Source organism: Trichomycterus rosablanca, chromosome 6 (genome assembly GCF_030014385.1).
Source record: "Trichomycterus rosablanca isolate fTriRos1 chromosome 6, fTriRos1.hap1, whole genome shotgun sequence".
NCBI lineage: Eukaryota > Metazoa > Chordata > Actinopteri > Siluriformes > Trichomycteridae > Trichomycterus > Trichomycterus rosablanca.
This window is the reverse complement of record NC_085993.1, coordinates 32,134,656-32,156,421: the sequence shown is the minus strand read 5'-3', so window position 1 is coordinate 32,156,421 and position 21,766 is coordinate 32,134,656. Positions and strand designations below refer to the sequence as shown.

General features: G+C 39.2%; 1 protein-coding gene across 1 annotated transcript; it reads left to right on the top strand.

The window, feature by feature from the left end:
- Positions 1 to 1,457: 1,457 nt before the first annotated feature.
- mcm6 (minichromosome maintenance complex component 6) lies at positions 1,458 to 20,193 on the top strand. The gene is made up of 17 exons (XM_062996850.1): positions 1,458 to 1,626; positions 2,908 to 3,054; positions 5,042 to 5,152; positions 5,821 to 6,070; positions 6,257 to 6,422; positions 6,939 to 7,084; positions 7,167 to 7,317; positions 8,586 to 8,727; positions 10,890 to 11,031; positions 12,156 to 12,263; positions 12,719 to 12,874; positions 14,738 to 14,866; positions 15,897 to 16,058; positions 16,173 to 16,308; positions 16,407 to 16,586; positions 17,800 to 17,939; positions 19,661 to 20,193. Exons 1-17 carry the CDS (start codon positions 1,529 to 1,531, stop codon positions 19,781 to 19,783), a joined length of 2,487 nt encoding a protein of 828 aa, XP_062852920.1. The 5' UTR covers positions 1,458 to 1,528; the 3' UTR covers positions 19,784 to 20,193.
- Positions 20,194 to 21,766: the final 1,573 nt, after the last annotated feature.

Sequence of the window (21,766 nt, the reverse complement as noted above, 5' to 3'; positions counted from 1 at the left end):
TAATTCATATCTAAAATACTATCTAGTGCACTATGTAGGGAACATAAATCCATAATCTGATATACAATCTAGTGCACTATGTAGGGAACATAAATCAATTGTCTAATATACTGTCTAGTGCACTATGTAGGGAACATAATTAATTATGTAATACACTACCTAGTGCACTATGTAAGGAACACAAATCATCATTTAGTTATACTTTCTAGTGCACTATGTAGTGAACATGAATGCGTTATCTAATACACTATCTAGTGCACTATGTAGGGAACATAAACCAATTGTCTAATTCACTATCTAGTGCACTGTGTAGGGAACATAAACCAATTGTCTAATTCACTATCTAGTGCACTACGTAGGGAACATAATTCATGTCTAAAATACTATCTAGTGCACTGCATGTAAGGAACATAAATCCGTTATCTAATATACAATTTAGTGCACTATGTAGGGAACCTAAATCCGTTATCTGATATACAATTTAGTGCACTATGTAGGGAACATAATTCATATCTAAAATACTATCTAGTGCACTATGTAGGGAACATAAATCCGAAATCTGATATACAATCTAGTGCACTGTGTAGGGAACATAAACCAATTGTCTAATTTACTATCTAGTGCACTACATAGGGAACATAATTCATATCTAAAATACTATCTAGTGCACTATGTAGGAAACATAAATCCGTTATCTGATATACAATTTAGTGCACTATGTAGGGAACCTAAATCCGTTAACTAATACGCTACCTAAAGCATTATGTAAGAAACATAAGTCTATTATCTAGTACACTATCTAGTGCACTAAGTAAGGAACATAAATTATTTTCTAATATACAATCTAGTGCACTATATAGGGAACATAAATCTATTATCTTTCACACTCTGTAGTGCACTTTGTAGTACACATTAATGTGTTTGTGACACGAAGTTAGCTAAGTAGCTCAGGTAGCAGCTCCTAAAAGTTCTGTTATCACCCATATCCTTTGGTGTATGCGAGAGATTTTCTAGCTTTTTTGCCCCCTTGTCCGGGGGTACCTCCCTGAAATGCGTTTTTGCAACTTGGGATGTCTGAACACATGACAAGTTTGGTCCACACATAGTGTTACCGTTCTTAGTTCCTCTAAAATGTGAGTTCACTAAAATGCTTGTTAGATATTGTAAGAACTACCAATGAACGTGTTTTAAGTGAATCTTGTTATGTGGTTCTGGGACAGCATGAGCTGAGCATGAGCTAAGCAGCCATGTCTGTTTCTCTTTCTTCTTGGCTCAAAACTCCGACCCGACGTCACAACACCATAGCAACGCTCGAACAGAATGAGGTCGTCGTTGTCCAATCAAAATCAAAACAGCAAAAAGCTAATAACTGGTTGGCTGCTGGTGGCGGGAAAATGATCACGTGGGTTATTCTTTCGCGCGAAAATCCTCCTGCAGAACTCGTGCAGCGTTGTTTGCGGTGCGGCTGTAAAGTGAAGGAAGAGAAGTTCGTGTTTGGTTATAACTTTGTAATAACAGATTAGTGAATATGGACGTTGGGGAACCTACGATGGAAAATGCTGGTCAAATGGTGAAGGATGAACTAGCCGAGAAGTGTCAGAAGTTATTCCAGGCATTTCTGGAAGAGTGAGTAATGCTACTGAATGCTTAGTGTATAAGTTTAGTTCATGCAGTGTGGAAAGTATGGTCGAATAGATCAACAGATGTCAGAATCAGTTACATCAATCAGTGTGTTAATGTGTAATTGCTAGTTATATTATATTATTATATTCATAACTTAAAAAACATAGTTAAGTTTGTTTTCTATATGTATGGTATGAAAGCTAAAGATTAGGAAGAGAGTTATTTCTGCAACTGTTCTTTTCCTAACTGCTTAAACCATTTATCTACTTATAAAAGTGTATTTTGAAAATGAAAATGAAAATATTTTAAATTATTTAATAATTTATTTTTATACCATTAATTTATTATGTTTGTGTATTGTGTATTTTCTAAGAATTTGCAAGTCATTACCTTAAATATTAATTTAATACTGTAGAAGGAACTATAATACTATCCCACATTGTGTTATGGGCTATAAAATAAATTAAGCAATTATGATTAACTACAGTTGGCCTATGTGGACTGAAATTGCCCATATAAATAGGGCTAGTTTGGCCACATTCATTAAAAGATGGCCTGTCTGAAACAGTAGTCTGATGTCATTTTCTAAATACTTAAGTCAAATGTAGATAAGAACCACCAAAATAATCTGTCACTTTGTATTGCCATTGGCTTGTAGGCTGCCATCTTTTCCTGTGATCATCTTTAAGATGCACATTTAAAGCATCACTTTCTCATTCATCAGTGCACTTGCAATATTGCATGCTAAATATAAATGTCTATTATTCTATTTGTTTTTAATTACTGAAGTATTAGTTACATGTTAACATTAACATTTATTGCAGCTGGAAGTTTAAAAGGAAATAAACACATTCATAAACTTCCTAGCTAAACAGTTACAGAATGAATGACACTATTTCACTGACCTTGTAAACAGGTTTTTAATAATGTTTTAACAGATGTTTTAATAGAAATATTTAATATTAGAATTTTTAGAACTTTTCTAACTATTTTGAACTGCAAATTGTTTTTTTTGGATTAAAATATTTCAGCTAATATATAATATTCCAGTCTTAATTGTGGCAACTGGTTTAAAGTACAAATTACTTCGTAAAATCACAAATTCCATTTGTGAACAAACTAATTCATATGATAATTACACTTCTTTATTACTAATCTGGAGGTAATAAAGAAATGTAGATGGAAATGTAAATTTAAAGTCTTTACCCCATCAACAACCACGCTGGGCTTACATTACCACCCTGTTTATTTAAACAACGATACTTGTACATTTGTATTCTCCAGGTTCCACAATAGTGATGGTGAGCTGAAGTATTTGCGAGATGCAGAAGAACTGATTCGACCAGAGCGTAACACACTGCTGGTGAGCTTTACTGACTTGGAGGGGTTTAACCAAGAACTGGCAACTACCATTCAGGAGGAGTTCTACAGGTATGAAATTACATTTTTACTTTTTTACTTTCTAATGTTAGCTTCCCCACTAAGGTGGGGTTCGTTTATACCCTGTAATAAAATAGAAGGTAATATTGTTAGTCGTTTAATTGTAATTATAGATCAGAAAGTTATTATTATTAATTTACTGTCTAGGCTATGTAGACACTTTATTACAGCCTGTTTGTCACACAGTTTTGTTTGTCAAATTCATTTTTTTAGAAAAGGTAAGAATGATGTCAGCTCTTACACTTACAGAGGTTTTTTCAGTCTGAGAACTATTGATATATGGAAATAATAGGTCTATATCAAGAGTGAGTAATGCTATATACAGGTCCTTCTCAAAAAATTAGCATATTGTGATAAAGTTCATTATTTTCCATAATGTAATGATAAAAATTAAACTTTCATATATTTTAGATTCATTGCACACCAACTGAAATATTTCAGGTCTTTTATTGTTTTAATACTGATGATTTTGGCATACAGCTCATGAAAACCTCAAATCTAAAAAAATTAGCATATCATGAAAAGGTTCTCTAAACGAGCTATTAACCTAATCATCTGAATCAACGAATTAACTCTAAACACCTGCAAAAGATTCCTGAGGCTTTTAAAAACTCCCAGCCTGGTTCATTACTCAAAACTGCAATCATGGGTAAGACTGCCGACCTGACTGCTGTCCAGAAGGCCATCATTGACACCCTCAAGCAAGAGGGTAAGACACAGAAAGAAATTTCTGAACGAATAGGCTGTTCCCAGAGTGCTGTATCAAGGCACCTCAGTGGGAAGTCTGTGGGAAGGAAAAAGTGTGGCAGAAAACGCTGCACAACGAGAAGAGGTGACCGGACCCTGAGGAAGATTGTGGAGAAGGGCCGATTCCAGACCTTGGGGGACCTGCGGAAGCAGTGGACTGAGTCTGGAGTAGAAACATCCAGAGCCACCGTGCACAGGCGTGTGCAGGAAATGGGCTACAGGTGCCGCATTCCCCAGGTCAAGCCACTTTTGAACCAGAAACAGCGGCAGAAGCGCCTGACCTGGGCTACAGAGAAGCAGCACTGGACTGTTGCTCAGTGGTCCAAAGTACTGTTTTCGGAAATCAAGGTGCCAGAGTCTGGAGGAAGACTGGGGAGAAGGAAATGCCAAAATGCCTGAAGTCCAGTGTCAAGTACCCACAGTCAGTGATGGTCTGGGGTGCCATGTCAGCTGCTGGTGTTGGTCCACTGTGTTTTATCAAGGGCAGGGTCAATGCAGCTAGCTATCAGGAGATTTTGGAGCACTTCATGCTTCCATCTGCTGAAAAGCTTTATGGAGATGAAGATTTCATTTTTCAGCACGACCTGGCACCTGCTCACAGTGCCAAAACCACTGGTGAATGGTTTACTGACCATGGTATTACTGTGCTCAATTGGCCTGCCAACTCTCCTGACCTGAACCCCATAGAGAATCTGTGGGATATTGTGAAGAGAAAGTTGAGAGACACAAGACCCAACACTCTGGATGAGCTTAAGGCCGCTATCGAAGCATCCTGGGCCTCCATAACACCTCAGCAGTGCCACAGGCTGATTGCCTCCATGCCACGCCGCATTGAAGCAGTCATTTCTGCAAAAGGATTCCCGACCAAGTATTGAGTGCATAACTGAACATAATTATTTGAAGGTTGACTTTTTTTGTATTAAAAACACTTTTCTTTTATTGGTCGGATGAAATATGCTAATTTTTTGAGATAGGAATTTTGGGTTTTCATGAGCTGTATGCCAAAATCATCAGTATTAAAACAATAAAAGACCTGAAATATTTCAGTTGGTGTGCAATGAATCTAAAATATATGAAAGTTTAATTTTTATCATTACATTATGGAAAATAATGAACTTTATCACAAAATGCTAATTTTTTGAGAAGGACCTGTATATATATATATATATGTAGCACATGCCTGAAAAAATGAAATATAACTAACTGGACTTGTTTATATTTGTACTGGTAGAATCTATCCATATCTGTGTCGAGCTGTCCGCAACTTTGCCAAGGATCATGGGAATGTTCCAGTAGCCAAGGAATTTTACGTGGCCATTCAGGACCTGCCAACCAGGCACAAGTAAGTAGAATCAATATGAGGGAAATAATAGCTATTTATATGTAAACTATTGGGGAAAAAGTTGGAACATCCTCACATTTTTCAAAACATACAAAAGTAAACTGTAACAGCAATAAAAAAAATAACATTGATTAACGAGTCACAAAGAACTCAGAGGTGTTTCTGATGTACAGCTTTTTCTATGTCTAATAGAGTTCGAGGTTGCATTATTTAATGCAGCGGTAGACTGTGTTAAGTGATAAAGGTTTTCAGAAGTACTACAGAGCCTATGTTTTTCACAGAAGCATGACGATTTTAATGCAATGCAGTCCGAGAGCTGATAATGCACAGACTGAATTATCTCCAGATTCCCTGAATCTTTTAACAATATAATGAACAGTAGATGGTGAAAGGCTAAATTATTTTATTAGTAAAGACTGCTGCTTTAGTGGATCATGCTTGTATACCCAATCATGGTTCCAAATTACACATTCTTCTTTGTGCGTTTTACAGAGCATCCCGATTTTGTCAGAAATGTGGTTTATATATTGTGATATTAAGGTCATACTAACTTACATACATTTTAAGTAAATGTGCCTCGCCTCCCACTCATGCAAATCTTGAAGTAGATGAAAGTCAGCTCTAAACTGAAAAATGTTCTTTTCCATTTTGCTTGTGTGATTCTCCAGGATCCGAGAGCTCACCACGCTGCGCATCGGCTCTCTGGTACGTATCAGTGGTCAGGTGGTACGCACCCACCCAGTGCACCCAGAGCTGGTGAGTGGAACCTTCCTGTGTCTTGACTGCCAGAGTCTCATCAAAGATGTGGAGCAGCAGTTTAAATACACACAGCCGAGCATCTGTCGTAATCCAGTGTGCAACAATCGCCGCCGCTTCCTGCTAGACACCAACAAGTCCAAGTTCATCGACTTCCAGAAGGTTAGAAGGTTATTTTTTTGTAATAAATGTAGTTTAAGAGTCAGTGGCTCAATCATTGAGCCTTTTTACATTTGCATCTAGACATGGGCACGAGTGAAGCACAAGGTGTTGCCCAGCACCTGCAAGAATGAAAAAAGAACTCCTGGGGCTTCTGATGCTGAGGTATTTTGTTTTCCTGGCAATCAGGTGCGGATTCAGGAGACACAGGCCGAGTTGCCACGTGGTTCCATTCCCCGGAGTATGGAGATAATCCTGCGGGCGGAGGCAGTGGAGTCAGCACAGGCTGGTGATAAGTGTGACTTCATTGGCTGCCTTATTGTTGTGCCTGACGTATCCCAGCTTGCAACACCAGGTACTGACTTCCTACTTAAACAGAATTTGCAGGCTAATAAGTTAATGTTGGGCAGTTTTTCACACAGTGATTTAGGGCTGTAATCAGTAGACATGCCAAGTTTGTGCATATGGTAGGGTTAACAGAGTGGGTATACACTATGCATTGCTTGGTATGAGCTTGTGTATAAAGCTCTTCCCACTAGGCTACCACTGCCCTATTTTATATATCAGTTAGCCATATATGTTACTAAAACACATAAACTTAATCTTTGAAAGCAGTGTCCACATACTTTTAGTCACATAATGTATAAAACCAGCAAAGTCTCGTCTATTAAAAAAATAGAGGATGATTAACACACATGCATTAATTTTTTTAGGTGTGTTGTCTATAATTAGAAACATATTTGATGCTGCATATTAACCTAGTATTTCTGGATAGGCTCCAAAGCCACTGCAGACCTGATCAGGATAATGTGGTGAACTGAAGATGAATGTACGAATGAGATGCAGGAGCATTTATGTGTGACTATTTCAGGTGTTCGTGCAGAGACCAGTTCTCGTACAGCCGGAGCTCAGGGCTATGAGAATGAGGGTCTACGCGGCCTCAAAGCTCTCGGAGTTCGGGAGCTCTCTTACAAACTGGCTTTCCTGGCCTGTCATGTGGCACCCACCAATCCCAGGGTAAGATTTAATCACACGTTCAATAATCAAGACGTTCAACCACGCTGGAAAACGCAGTTTAAACTAGTTTTGTTGCATTTAGTTTGGCGGTAAGGAGATCCGGGATGAGGAGCAGACCGCCGAGAGCATTAAGAACCAGATGTCGGTAAAGGAGTGGGATAAAGTGTTTGAGATGAGCCAGGACAAGAACCTGTACCACAATCTGTGCACCAGCCTCTTCCCCACCATCCATGGTTAGTCATATACAGTCTCTCACCTTCTTACTAATAACTGCTGTAAAGTTAATGTGTGGAGCAAAACTAGGATCATGAACCCCTCAACATTTCCAGCACCTGTTCACAGGTTCAGGCTTAATATACTCATAAACGTATTCTATACGATTTTTTAGGTTTATGTTCAATTTTTTTGAATAAATCACTGAATATTAAGCAAGGTACATTCATAATGCAGGGACAGGAAAAATCTTAAATCTACATGACTGGCAGTTTTAAATAAATCTAAAAAAATAACTGCATAGCGATAGCTTTATTTTATTAGTAGTATAATTAAGTGTCGTCAAGTTGATTCTGACTCCTGGCGGTTTCTAAATCAGCTGGTGGAGTATGTATAATGCTAGTTAAGGATGGTTAAGACGATCATGCTATGCAGAACCTTCTGACTGATGTCTAGAATCTTTTAAATCAGGGGTGTCAAACTCATTTTCACTGAGGGCCACATCTGCATTATGGTGGCCCTCAAAGGGCCGATTGTAAGGTATCCTGCTGTGATTGCAGTCTGCCGTTTGAGTCTTGGACAATTTGTTGTTTTTCTTGGAGGCTAAATTCTGTGTTTGGTGTCAAAATGCCAAATTTATATTGTATATTTATAATGTATATCTGCATTTATATTGTACTCCTTTACCACAGACACGGCCTCATAACACAAGAGACGTACCGGGTTTTTTTTTAAGCACAAACTTGTATTCACTTTCTCATCTTTCATTAAATTTCCTCCTTCTGCTTCAATTTTCTCTTCTTGTACATTTTGGAATTATTTGTAAATGTTTCTCAACATCATCTAGTGGCGGGATGCGGTCACAAAATCGGCATGCATTGTGGGAGATGCAGTTTATGTACAATATTACAGTGTATTTTAAGACAATTGTTCTGCCCTCGCTAAGAGTTTTTCAGTAATAACTGTATTTAATTACGGAATTAAATTCGTAACTGAAGCGCTGTAACATACTCGCTAAACATTTACAAGCAACTGAATATAAAAGACTACTACTTACAGACGATGATTCTGTATTGGATTGCAAGAGAATTAACTTCTATTTATTATTGTTTACGCTACTGACTTCACCCCAGGTGTCCCATTAAATTATAAGTACGTTAAATTATCATACGTCTTTTAAGCTCTCGCAGGTCACATAAAATGACGTGGTGGGCCGGATTTGCCTTGAGGGCCTTGAGTTTGACACGTGTTTTAAAGGATAATAGATTTAACAAATGTTTGTTCACAGGTAATGACGAAGTAAAGAGAGGCATTCTGCTTATGCTGTTCGGAGGAGTCCCCAAGACCACCATGGAGGGAACTTCTCTGAGAGGAGACATCAATGTGTGTATTGTGGGAGATCCCAGCACAGCCAAGAGCCAGTTCCTCAAGTAAGAAATCACATGACAAGAATCAAATGTCTTGGTTTGATAGCTAAGATCCATTTTTTGACATACAGTGCCTTGCAAAAGTATTCAGCCCCCTTGAACTTTTCAACCTTTTGCCACATTTCAGGCTTCAAACATAACGATATGAAATTGTAATTTTTTGTGAAGAATCAACAACAAGTGGGACACAATCGTGAAGTGGAACGAAATTTATTGGATATTTTAAACTTTTTTTAGAAATAAAAAACTGAAAAGTGGGGCGTGCAATATTATTCAGCCCCCTTGCGTTAATACTTTGTAGCGCCACCTTTTGCTGCGATTACAGCTGCAAGTCGCTTGGGGTATGTCTCTATCAGTTTTGCACATCGAGAGACAGAAATTTTTGCCCATTCTTTCTTGCAAAACAGCTCGAGCTCAGTGAGGTTGGATGGAGAGCGTTTGTGAACAGCAGTTTTCAGCTCTTTCCACAGATTCTCGATGGGATTCAGGTCTGGACTTTGACTTGGCCATTCTAACACCTGGATACGTTTATTTGTGAACCATTCCATTGTAGATTTTGCTTTATGTTTTGGATCATTGTCTTGTTGGAAGATAAATCTCCGTCCCAGTCTCAGGTCTTTTGCAGACTGCAACAGGTTTTCTTCCAGAATGGTCCTGTATTTGGCTCCATCCATCTTCCCATCAATTTTAACCATCTTCCCTGTCCCTGCTGAAGAAAAGCAGGCCCAAACCATGATGCTGCCACCACCATGTTTGACAGTGGGGATGGTGTGTTCAGGGTGATGAGCTGTGTTGCTTTTACGCCAAACATAACGTTTTGCATTGTGGCCAAAAAGTTCGATTTTGGTTTCATCTGACCAGAGCACCTTCTTCCACATGTTTGGTGTGTCTCCCAGGTGACTTTTTATAGATATCTTTGAGAAATGGCTTTCTTCTTGCCACTCTTCCATAAAGGCCAGATTTGTGCAGTGTACGACTGATTGTGTCCTATGGACAGAGTCTCCCACCTCAGCTGTAGATCTCTGCAGTTCATTCAGAGTGATCATGGGCCTCTTGGCTGCATCTCTGATCAGTCTTCTCCTTGTTTGAGCTGAAAGTTTAGAGGGACGGCCGGGTCTTGGTAGATTTGCAGTGGTCTGATACTCCTTCCATTTCAATATGATCGCTTGCACAGTGCTCCTTGAGATGTTTAAAGCTTGGGAAATCTTTTTGTATCCAAATCCGGCTTTAAACTTCTCCACAACAGTATCTCGGACCTGCCTGGTGTGTTCCTTGGTCTTCATGATGCTCTCTGCGCTTTAAACAGAACTCTGAGACTATCACAGAGCAGGTGCATTTATACGGAGACTTGATTACACACAGGTGGATTCTATTTATCACCATCAGTCATTTAGGTCAACATTGGATCATTCAGAGATCCTCACTGAACTTCTGGAGTGAGTTTGCTGCACTGAAAGTAAAGGGGCTGAATAATATTGCACGCCCCACTTTTTAGTTTTTTATTTCTAAAAAAAGTTTAAAATATCCAATAAATTTCGTTCTACTTCACGATTGTGTCCCACTTGTTGTTGATTCTTCACAAAAAATTAAAATTTCATATCGTTATGTTTGAAGCCTGAAATGTGGCAAAAGGTTGAAAAGTTCAAGGGGGCTGAATACTTTTGCAAGGCACTGTATATACCAATCAGCCTGCTTTCATTGCTCCAATGTCCAGTTCTTATACCCGTGTGCCCATTATGGGTGCTTTCAAGGGTGGACAAGAGTTAGTATGAGCACTTTGACTGGCCTGCGACTACATAGATGTAGTGTATGTTGTTACGCAGTTACCTGCAATTTGAGTCACAGTAGCTATATGTCCTCTGGGTTCTCTGTTGCTTAGCAACCTATCGGCTATCACCCTCGCAAGACCACCGCCGGTGGGTACTTACCACGGCTGCCTGTGTGTCCTCTTTTTGCTGTTTCAGAGATACTTTAAACCAGTCGTCTGGCCATATTAATTTTGCCCTTATGCCAGTTGATTAGTTCTTTACGCCTGATCATATTCACTGCATATAACTTGTGTCTTATGACCGTGACATGCACAATTGTTACGAAATAGGCATTGCAATGCACATTTGGGGGTGATTCTCAAGCCTCTATAAGGTTGTCTTGTGTATTTGTGATAGGCATGTGGAAGAGTTCAGTCCACGTGCAATCTACACCAGCGGAAAAGCATCCAGTGCGGCTGGTCTCACCGCTGCTGTGGTCAGGGATGAAGAGTCACATGAGTTTGTCATCGAGGCCGGAGCGTTGATGTTGGCCGACAACGTGAGACCATAAATACACTACAAACATAGAAAAACATGAGAAACAGAAAGATAAATTAGAGCTAAAGTATATAACGTTGACCTGTTTTGTAGACGTATGGTATTTTAAATTTGAGAATCTCATAGTGGCAGTGTGTCTAAAGCATGTTATTTACTGTTTAACCCCCTCCATCATCTTGTCGCTATAATAGTCCATACTTCTGCAAAGTAAACACTGCCCAACCGCTTTACTAGGCCCACCTGTGATTTACATACATATATTGGCTATTTTGTGAGCTACACCTATCATAGCTCAATTCTCAATAGAAAGAGGGCCCTATAGGACCTCACTAACAAGTGCCACTAATGTTGTTTTAACATGGTAATGCGTGCTGTGCTGCTAAGAGTGTATCAAGTGCAGCAGTGTTTTTGTAATGCTGGGATGAAAGTAGCACCTCAACATAAAATATAAACCCAATAGATTAATTATTACAAACAATCCTAATAAAACTAATAAAAGACTAAAGGAAGATGAGCACACAGTCTGCATGATTAAAAAAAGCTTTAGTCTCTAACTGTACACATGCAGCCAGTGCTAACAGGGTATGTGTTCTTAGTAAAGAGGTCAGTAAATGTAAGCACGGTTATAAATACTAATAACAATGCTACTCCTGATTCACTCATACCAGAACAGCACACACTACTATGTTTGTACCTTTGCGATGCTAAAAATGTTCCATCATTTAATAATAACTAGCTGGTAAGGGGTCCTTTTTACTGATGGATGGGGTAGAGCGGGAGGTAAAGTGTACAAATCAACAGATGGGCTACAGTCAGTAATTCTATAGCAACATAGCGCAACTGTATGGTAGGTGTGGCTCATAAAATTGCCATTAAACGTATGTACAATGAAGGTGAATGTATTTAAGTGGCTGGTTGTGTATATGGCACTGGTAAATGTGTAGCTGCTTTTAATAAGATGAATAGAAAATTCAGGATAGGATTCTTAATACATAATAATAGCTTGTTTATGGTGCTGTTGTAATAAAGCAATTCCATTGTTCTCTTTATTGTTCTCTTTACATTTCATTTGAATAAATGTCTTCCTTTGACTGTGACTGTATAATGTGCTGTGGTTGACTGCAGGGAGTATGCTGTATTGATGAATTTGACAAAATGGAAACGAGGGATCAGGTGGCCATTCATGAAGCTATGGAACAGCAGACCATTTCCATCACAAAAGCAGGAGTCAAGGTAACTTACAGGCTAATGCACATTTTAAAAGTGCCCCCCCTTAATCCCACAATTATTTCCAATTCCTGATTATGATGATTGTATTGCTGCCGTTTGCACAACTCCTGGACTGATCAAGGAGAGCCAGATCACCTGCCAATGTTGGGTTCCCACACAGAACCATATCACATGCTGAGTCATGCTAAGCCCCCCCCCCCCACACACACACCAGGACCAGTCCCAATAAAATAACCTGGGTGGGTGACCTTTCGTTATTTAAACACAGCCAACTCTGTTTGTGTGGACGGCCAGCTAGGTGGCTCTGCTAACATTCAAACTGTTGAATTTGAACACTGCAGACCCAAGCAACACCAGAAATGCAATATGTAATTTCCTGCTGTAAGTAAAGACCAGTCAGGTGGACAAACTTGTTAAGGGTATAATAGGCTAAGTCTCTTTCATGTCTTTTAACCTAGGCCACACTGAATGCTCGTACATCAATCTTGGCTGCAGCAAACCCCACCGGAGGCCGCTACGACCGTTCCAGATCACTGAAGCAGAATGTAAACCTGACAGCACCCATCATGTCTCGCTTTGACCTCTTCTTCATTCTGGTTGACGACTGCAATGAGGTGGGTGTGTTAGGTCACACAATGTGCATGAAATGCTAGTTAAAATAGGGATTGATCAAAAGATATTAGGCTGATATTAGGGGCTAATGAACTTGAGCACAGACAGGAATCATGATGTAAATTCAGTAATGTTTTTTTTTAACTAGTGGTCCATTGATGTCAGCATGGGTGGCACAGTGGCTTGTTGAGTTGCACTGTTGCCTCACAGCAAGAAGGTCCTGGGTTCAATTTCTAGGTCGAGCGGTCTGGGTCTTTTCTATGTGGGTGCTCTGGTTTCCTCTCGCAGCCCAAAGACATGCAGTCAGGTTCATTGGAGCTACTAAAATTACCCTTAGGTGTGAATGTGTGTGTGTGTTTGCGCCTTGTGACGGACTTCTGACCTGTCCAGGCTGTTTCCTACTTTCTGCCCAGTGAATCATACCCACTACAACACTGAATTGGTTAAAGTGGTGGTAAAACAGACAACAAATGAATGAACAGTAATAGTGTTATATTTGAGTCCATTTTACATTTCAGCTTTGATTAATAGACATATGCACTTCAGATAAAATATCAACATGAATCAGGAATTTGAAAGCCTACTTCGCCACAAAATAACATTAAAACAATTTCAAAAAAGCTGGGATTTGCAAAAGCGTTCTGACCTGTATTTAATTAAGACGGTATAAAGACAAAATATTTCATGTTTCAAATTATTAACGTTGTTAATGATGTAACATGACAGCTGATAAATGAACACGGCAGTGTACCACATTGGGAATAAGGTTAATATGCACTGGAAATTGATAATAGTCAAAACTTCAATGCTATGTAACTGCTAGATTATGCTATTTACACTTTACAGTTACAACACATACACTATATTGCCAAAAGTATTCGCTTATCTGCCTTCAGACACACATGAACTTGAGTTACGTCCCATTCTTAATCCATAGGGTTTAATATGATGTTGGCCCACCCTTTCCAGCTTTAACAGCTTCAACTCTTCTGGGAAGGCTTTCCACAAGGTTTAGGAGTGTGTTTATGGGAATTTTTGACCATTCTTCCAGAAGCGCATTTGTGAAACGCAGACACTGATGTTGGACGAGAAGGCCTGGCTCACAGTCTCTGCTCTAATTCATCCCAAAGGTGTTTTATCTGGTTTTTAACTGCTCTAGAGTCCAGTGACGGTGTGCTTTACACCGCTGCATCCGACGCTTTGCATTGCGCTTGGTGATGTAAGGCTTGGATGCAGCTGCTCAGTCATGGAAACCCATTCCATGAAGCTCTCTACGCACTGTTCTTGAGCTAATCTGAAGGCCACATAAAGTTTGGAGGTCTTTAGCAATTGAAGTTGGCGACCTCTGCGCACTATGCGCCTCAGCATCCGCTGAACCCGCTCTGTCATTTTACGTGGTTTACCACTTTGTGGCTGAGTTGCTGTCGTTCCCAATCGCTTCCACTTTGTTATAATACCACTGACAGTTGACTGGAATATTTAGTAGCGAGGAAATTTCACGACTGGACTTGTTGCACAGGTGGCAGAGCTCCTTAGAGCGACCCATTCTTTCACAAATGTTTGTAGAAGCAGTCTGCATGCTTAGGTGCTTGGTTTTATACACCTGTGGCCATGGAAGTGATTGGAACACCTGAATTGAATGATTTGGATGGGTGAATGAATACTTTTGGCAATATAGTGTATATGTCAGCTGGCATTGTCCAAAGTTTTGGCAATTAGCTATTAGCGGTAGACACGAAATGTTCTTTTTGATTGGACAAACAAAACAAAAAAGAAGTACAGATGTTATTTTGTAATCCAAGCTATTGTTTCTGTTTATCCTAACATTAATAATAATTGATGTCACTGTTGTTTTTTTTCTTCAGGTGACTGACTATGCCATAGCTAGACGTATAGTTGACTTGCACTCAAGGATTGAGAGCTCCATCGATCGTCTGTACACCCTGGATGAGATTCGTAGATACCTTCTGTTCGCCCGTCAGTTCAAACCAAAGGTGAAACATATTCACACACTACCCTGATTATTGCTTCTGTATAAGAGGCGGGAGGCACGGTGGCTAAGTGGGTAGCACTGTCGCCTCACAGCAAGAAGGTCCTGGGTTCGATCCCCAGGTGGGGCGGTGCGCGTCCTTTCTGTGTGGAGTTTGCATGTTCTCTCCGTGTCCGTGTGGGTTTCCTCCGGATGCTCCGGTTTACTCCCACAGTCCAAAGACATGCAAGTGAGGTGAATTCGAGATATAAAATTGTCCATGACTGTGTTTGATATGAACTTGTGAACTGATGAATCTTGTGTAATGAGTAACAATTTTCTGTTCTGTCATGAATATAACCAAAGTGTAAAACATGACGTTAAAATCCTAATAAACGCCGCTCAGGTGGCGCAGCGGTAAAAACACATGCTGGAACCAGAGCTGGGATCTCGAATACATCGTATCGAATCTCAGCTCTGCCTTGCCGGCTGAGGCTGAGCGGCTACATGAACAACGATTGCCCTGTTGTTCAGATGGGCGGGACTAAGCCAGATATGGGTCTCTCTCTGTCATACTGGTGCAATTACGACCTCTGCTGGCTGATTAGAGGCGCCTACACAGAGATGAGGAAAGAGTGCTCTTAGGGTGTGTCTCTCTGTACACAACGCTAGGTGGCACAACACTCGTCAATGTGTGGGTGATGAGATGCATACGGCTTGATGCCCATGTGTCGGAGGGGGCGTGGGTTAGCTTCGATCTCCTCGGTCAGAGCAGGGATCGGCATAGGCGGAGAGGAAGCATGACGCAATTGGGCAATTGGACGCGCTAAATAGGGAGAAAAAGGGGAGAAAATTAATTTTTTTTTTTTAAATCCTAATAAACAAACGAACTGTATAAGAGGCAAGCTCTGTTACATAGGTCCATTGTCAGATATTTTTTAATATAAAAAATTTATATAGCATAATAATTTTTTACTAATGTGCAAAAAATTTGTTATTTTGCATAGCATTTGAATATATGCTTTAAATCTACCTGTCTATCTGGGTTTGATCAGATCTCCAAGGAGTCTGAGGACTTCATTGTGGAGCAGTATAAGCGTCTGAGACAGAGAGATGGATCTGGCGTCACAAAGTCAGCCTGGAGGATCACCGTGCGCCAGCTGGAGAGTCTGATTCGCCTATCTGAAAGCATGGCCCGGATGCACTGTTGTGATGAGGTGTGTGCTTTGGAAACAAATAAAATTACACCTCGTTTATTACATTGTGCTGTAAATGTAGCATCCAAATAACGCATGATGACTGAGACATGATCATACTCTTGTGTCCTTCAGGTACAACCCAAACACGTTAAAGAAGCTTTCAGGCTGCTGAACAAATCAATAATTCGAGTGGAAACACCTGACATTAACCTGGACCAAGAGGAGGAAGAGGAAGCCATGGAAGAAGCAGAGGGCAATCAGATAAACGGTAAAGGCTTGTTTTACTCCATAATTATCAAGAACCTTAGAGGTCAAGCACTTTTCCAGTATTAAAATGTTTTTTTTCTTGCGTTGGTTTCACCACAGGTCGTGACGTACCCAATGGCCATGCGGAAGCCCCTGTAAATGGACATGAGAATGGTCACGACCACACTAACGGGGTTAATGGGGACAGCCACAAAGGGAAGCCGTCACTGAGACTGTCATTCGCGGAGTACAAGCGCATCTCCAACCTCATAGTGCTGCACCTGCGGCATGCTGAAGAAGGTGAGAACCGGTGTATTCCCTGGTCTTTGAAACGTCTTATAGGGCGCTTGGGTGGCACAGCGGTAAAACACGCTAGCCTGGTTTTCACAATATGAAAAAGAGGAATCTCAGAACAAGCCAGGGACTGCAATAAATGAGTCAGCACCCCATCCCATCAGCTGACACAGCCACAGGCATCTGTTAAGACATCACGCAAACTCTGTGGCAGAAAAATAATATATAATATATATATAAAAATAATATGACCTCGGCCAAGTTTCCATTAAAAGAAAAGAGTGTTATGGCCGCTCAGGTGGCGCAGCGGTAAAACACACACTGAACACCAGAGCTGGGATCTCAGCTCAGCCTCAGCTCTGCCTGCCGGATGGGCTGAGCGGCCACATGAACAACGATTGGCCTGTTGTTCAGACAGGGGTGGGGTATTAAAGCCGGATAGGGACTCTCTCATAACTAATGCAATTACGACATCTGCTGGCTGATTGATGGTGCCTGCACAGAGACGGGAAAAGAGTGCTGTCAGGGTGTGTCTCTCCGTACACAGTGCTGATCCGCGTTGCACTGGTCAAGTGTAGGTGACAAAATGCATAAGGCCGCTGCCCACGTGTCGGAGGGGGCGTGGGTTAGCGTCGTTCTCCTCAATCAGAGCGGGGATCGGCATTGGTGGAGAGGAAGTATGACGCAATCGGACGCGCTAAAAGGGAGAAAATGCATTAACAAAAATATAAAAAAAAAAAAAAAAGATAGCGTGTTGGCATCTGTAGCTGGTGGAAAATCAGAGCAATATAGATTAAGATAAAGACAGGTGTTTAAATGTACACTCTTTTCCGCAATCTGATGAATATCTTCATTTACATGAATGCTTACAAGTAGTCCATTTCACCATGACTAACAAGCATCGCTGAGTGCAGTAATAGGAGCATCAGTATGTCACCTGACTTTTCAGTTAGTCTGTTGTTGTTTTTTTAATTGCTGTAAAACAACATTGTACTCAGGAACCTGTTGTTTCACTTATGAACGAATGGGCGAGATGAAAATAATGTCATTGTATGTTTTTGCTGTTCACATTGGCAAGAGAATTACAAATCATTGCCACAAATAAGTGAATGGTTTTAATCACTTTTACCTGCATCATAATTATAAGCCACATTAACACACATGCACATGACTAAATAAATGTGAACTACTATTATTCATGTAACGTTTTTGTGTTTAGATGAGGATGAAGCAGCCCTGAAGAAGAGTGCTGTAATAAACTGGTACCTGAAGGAGATTGAATCTGAGATTGAATCTGAGCTGGAGCTTATCAGTAAGAAGGCTATGATTGAGAAGGTCATCCACAGACTGGTGCATTATGTAAGTGAACAGGTCTTTATTACCGTAAGGGAGTAATTAAAGGGCAGCACAGTGGTGCAGCGAGTACTATTGGTGTTTCTTAATTTTGCATGGATACAGTGGTGTTCAAAAAAATAGCAGTCCAACACCATTAACCTGATAAATCACTGTTTTTAGTAGAAATGCTATTTCTACATAGCAAATAATTGACTTGAAAGTGTAGTAGAGTAATGAAAACAAAACAAACCCAACAATTAGGACATGCATGCCACTCATTCTGAGTAATTGAAGCATTGATTGAAAGGGGCTTGTTCAAAATAATAGCAGTGAGGAGTTCAATTGGTGAAATCATTCATTCTGCAGAAGAACGTGTGTCAATTTTGGCCCTTATTTAATTTAGGAGGGTGGCAAATGTTGCACAGGTTGGTCATAGCGCGTTTCCTTCTGAAATACTGGGTAAAATGGGTTGTTCCAGACATTGTTCTGATGAACAGCATACTTTGATTAAAAAGTTGATAGTAGAGGGAAAAACATACAGAGAAGTGCAGCAGATTATTGGCTGCTCAGCTAAAATGATCTCAAATGCCTTGAAGTGAAAACCAAAACCTGAAAGACGCAGAAGGAAGCGTGGAACTACTGTTCAAATGGATCGAAGAATAGCCAAAATGGCAAATACTCAGCCAATGATCACCTCCAGAAAGAATTAGGAACATCTGAAGTTACCAGTGAGTACAGAAGATGATTAAGTGAAGCCGATTTACCAGCAAGAACTCCTTGCAAAGTCCCGTTGTTAAGATAAAGACGTGTCCTGAATGGGTTAACATTTGCCAAGGAACACATTGACTGGTACAAAGAGAAACGGCTCAACATTTTGTGCACTGGTGAAAGCAAAATTTTTCTTTTTGGGTCTAGTGGCTGTAGACAGTATGTCAGACGACCATTGAGCACTGAATTCAAGCCAAAGTACACTGTGAAGAGAGTAAAGCATGGTGGTACAAAACTATGATATGAGGATGTTTCTCATACGATGGTGTTACGTCTATTTATCACATACGAGGGATCATGGATCAGTTTAAATATATCAGAATACTTGAGGAGATCATGTTGCCCTATGTCGAAGAAGAAATGTCCTTAAAATGGGTGTTTCAACATGACAATGACCCAAAACATCTTGGTTACAGACAAACAAGATTGAGGTAATAGAGTGGCCAGCCCAATCCCCTGACTTCAATCCCATAGAGAACTTGTGGGCTGATATCTGAAGCGAGTTTTTTTGAGGCAAAACCCAAAATTGCAGAAGAACTGTGGAATGTAGTCTAATCATCCTGGACTGGAATACCTGTTCAGAGGTGCCAGAAGTTGATCGACTCCATGCAACACAGATCTCAGAAACAATTGTTTTGCCACTAAATATTAGTTCAGTAATTTAAAGTAAAGTGAAACCTCAAACATTTTTTCATGTTATAGATACATTTTTTGAGCTTTTAAAGAAAAATGCTGCACTGCTATTTTTTTGAACAGCCTAATATTCATTTTTCTTAACTTTCTGTAAAGAATTAACACAAACTGGCTAAATTTTGTTAATGTTTTGATTTAGAATTAAAAGTGTAGTATTTTCAGTGCATTTGCATTTATGGAAATAAAAGTTATTATAATGATTTTGTGCTTTATTCACTTTTTTTAAAATCACTGCTATTTTTTTAACACTACTGTATGTAATTGTTAAACATCTTTTTTTCTAGGACTTCATTCTGATTGAGCTGTCTCAGTCTGGTCTGAAGGGTACCACTGAGTCCTCTGGAACTGAAGCACAGGAAGAAGATATTACACTGGTGGTGAACCCCAATTACACACTGGAGGACTAAACCTTTAGTATCTGGGATAGTTGCAAAAGCATAGATGTTGGTTCCATCCTTTAGCTTTTGATTTAAAATGAAATGTCATCTTCCAGAAGCTGTGCTGTTTGAACATCCTGCATGTGGACATTATGGAAGATTATATTTTAAAAAAGGATTTGTGCAAAACAGTTTTGTAAATATGTTTTTAATTATGATTTTCTACTGTCTTTAGGATAATATTGTTAGGGTTTTTTTAAACAAGTTTTATGTTTTAATTATAGTTTTTTAACAGTGTTAAAAAAGCAGGAATCTGTATGGAATCTTATTGTTCGTATTTTGTTTAAAAAACAATTGACTATGCTCATGTAAAAATGTCTTGCACGTCAGATATTTGCCACCAAAAACTGTAAAATAATAATAAAAAAAATCTGTTGTAGCTTCACCTAGATCTAAACTCACGTCTTACATTTTTTGCATCTGACATAGCAGTTTCATTGACTAAAGCTGTAGCTCAACACAAATTGTGCCTAAATACTTTATGCTTGAAGTTAAAAAAAAAAAAAAAAAAAAAAAAGATAAGGATAGTCACAAATATCATCCTTGAAGCCAGAAAAAGTTCAGCTTCAGAAATAATTTTTTAAATAAATGAACCACTGTACTACCTAACATGGCCACTTTCATAACCCCAAAAAGATGGACATCAGAGCCCAAAAAAAGGGCATGACAGTGGGTAGTCAGGATAATGTCTAAAGCATACAAAAGTAAAACTCTAATTGATACAATTGTGATGCAAACAAATGAACTAGAAAATTAGATTCATATTAATGAATGTACTCACCACATTTAGAGACTACTTGTGATACTTGGAATACAAGTCATTTCTTTTGACAGGCAAATTAATTATAATCGTTACAAGCATCCAGTTATCTTCCAAAGGAGGACAAATGTGTGTCTGTCCAAGCATTGCGCCGGACTGTGGACAGGCAGATGAAAAAAATGGTCTGTCCACCCTAAAACTGGCTGTATGGACACCCTAGTACATTGTGTCATAATCTAAAGGGCTGTAACAGAAGTCTTGCCCTGGTCTTGACTTAAACCAAAAAAGAGAGCGTAAGGTAAAAGTGTGTCTGATTTAAAGGATAAATGACAGAATACGATTAGCTGCGGTCATTGCTGCTAAAAGTGGTGCAACATTAACTGAAGTTCTGGACCTGTGACTATTACTGCCCGTACCGAGCTGCTAATGCAGATGCTGCTTCATGACCGGCGTGTTTTTTTCCAACTTTATTAAAGAGCACATATACAGTGGTACCTCGAAACTCAATGTCAGTTGGTTCTGGGAGTGGCATTGAGTTTAAAAGGCATTGAGTTTTAAGGTATTTCTTCCCATAAGGATGTATGGGAAACCTGTTAATGCGTCCCATGGTCCCGTGGAACTGCATATTTTTTAGGCTGGTGTAAAATAATGCACTGAACAAAGCAACTGTTCATTGTTAATTTAAAATTAAATAAACAAACTGAACAGGTTGAGTGTTCAAAGATTTTGAGTTTAGGGGACGTTGAGTTACAAGGTACCACTGTATTACATAAAATTACATCATATCACAGCCACAATATAAAATGCAGAGTAAAATGTATGTCAAAATTAAAACTTTAAAAAATTAAATAAAATAAGTTATTTATACATATAACAATTCGTTGATTTTTTTTATGAATATTAAGTGAGAGAAACGTTTTTAAGCAGTTAATGTTCTTTTTGCGTTGAGTTTTACTGTATTAATATAAAATATAAAGGATGCCCTAAAAATGTGTACAACAATGAATGTGATATTTGGATAATATTAAGAAAAGGTTGACAATATAAATTTAATCTAAATTATATATATATATATATATATATATATATACATTTATATATATATACATATATATATATATATATATATATATATATATATATATACATATATATATATATATATATATACATTTATATAAATTATTATAAAA

Coding starts and splice junctions, on each gene's coding strand:
- mcm6 (XM_062996850.1), top strand. CDS start 1,529: ATGGACGTTGGGGAACCTACGATGGAAAATGCTGGTCAAATGGTGAAG. Junction 6,423..6,938: donor ATCCCAGCTTGCAACACCAG/GTACTGACTTCC, acceptor TGACTATTTCAG/GTGTTCGTGCAGAGACCAGT. Junction 12,875..14,737: donor TGGTTGACGACTGCAATGAG/GTGGGTGTGTTA, acceptor TTTTTTCTTCAG/GTGACTGACTATGCCATAGC.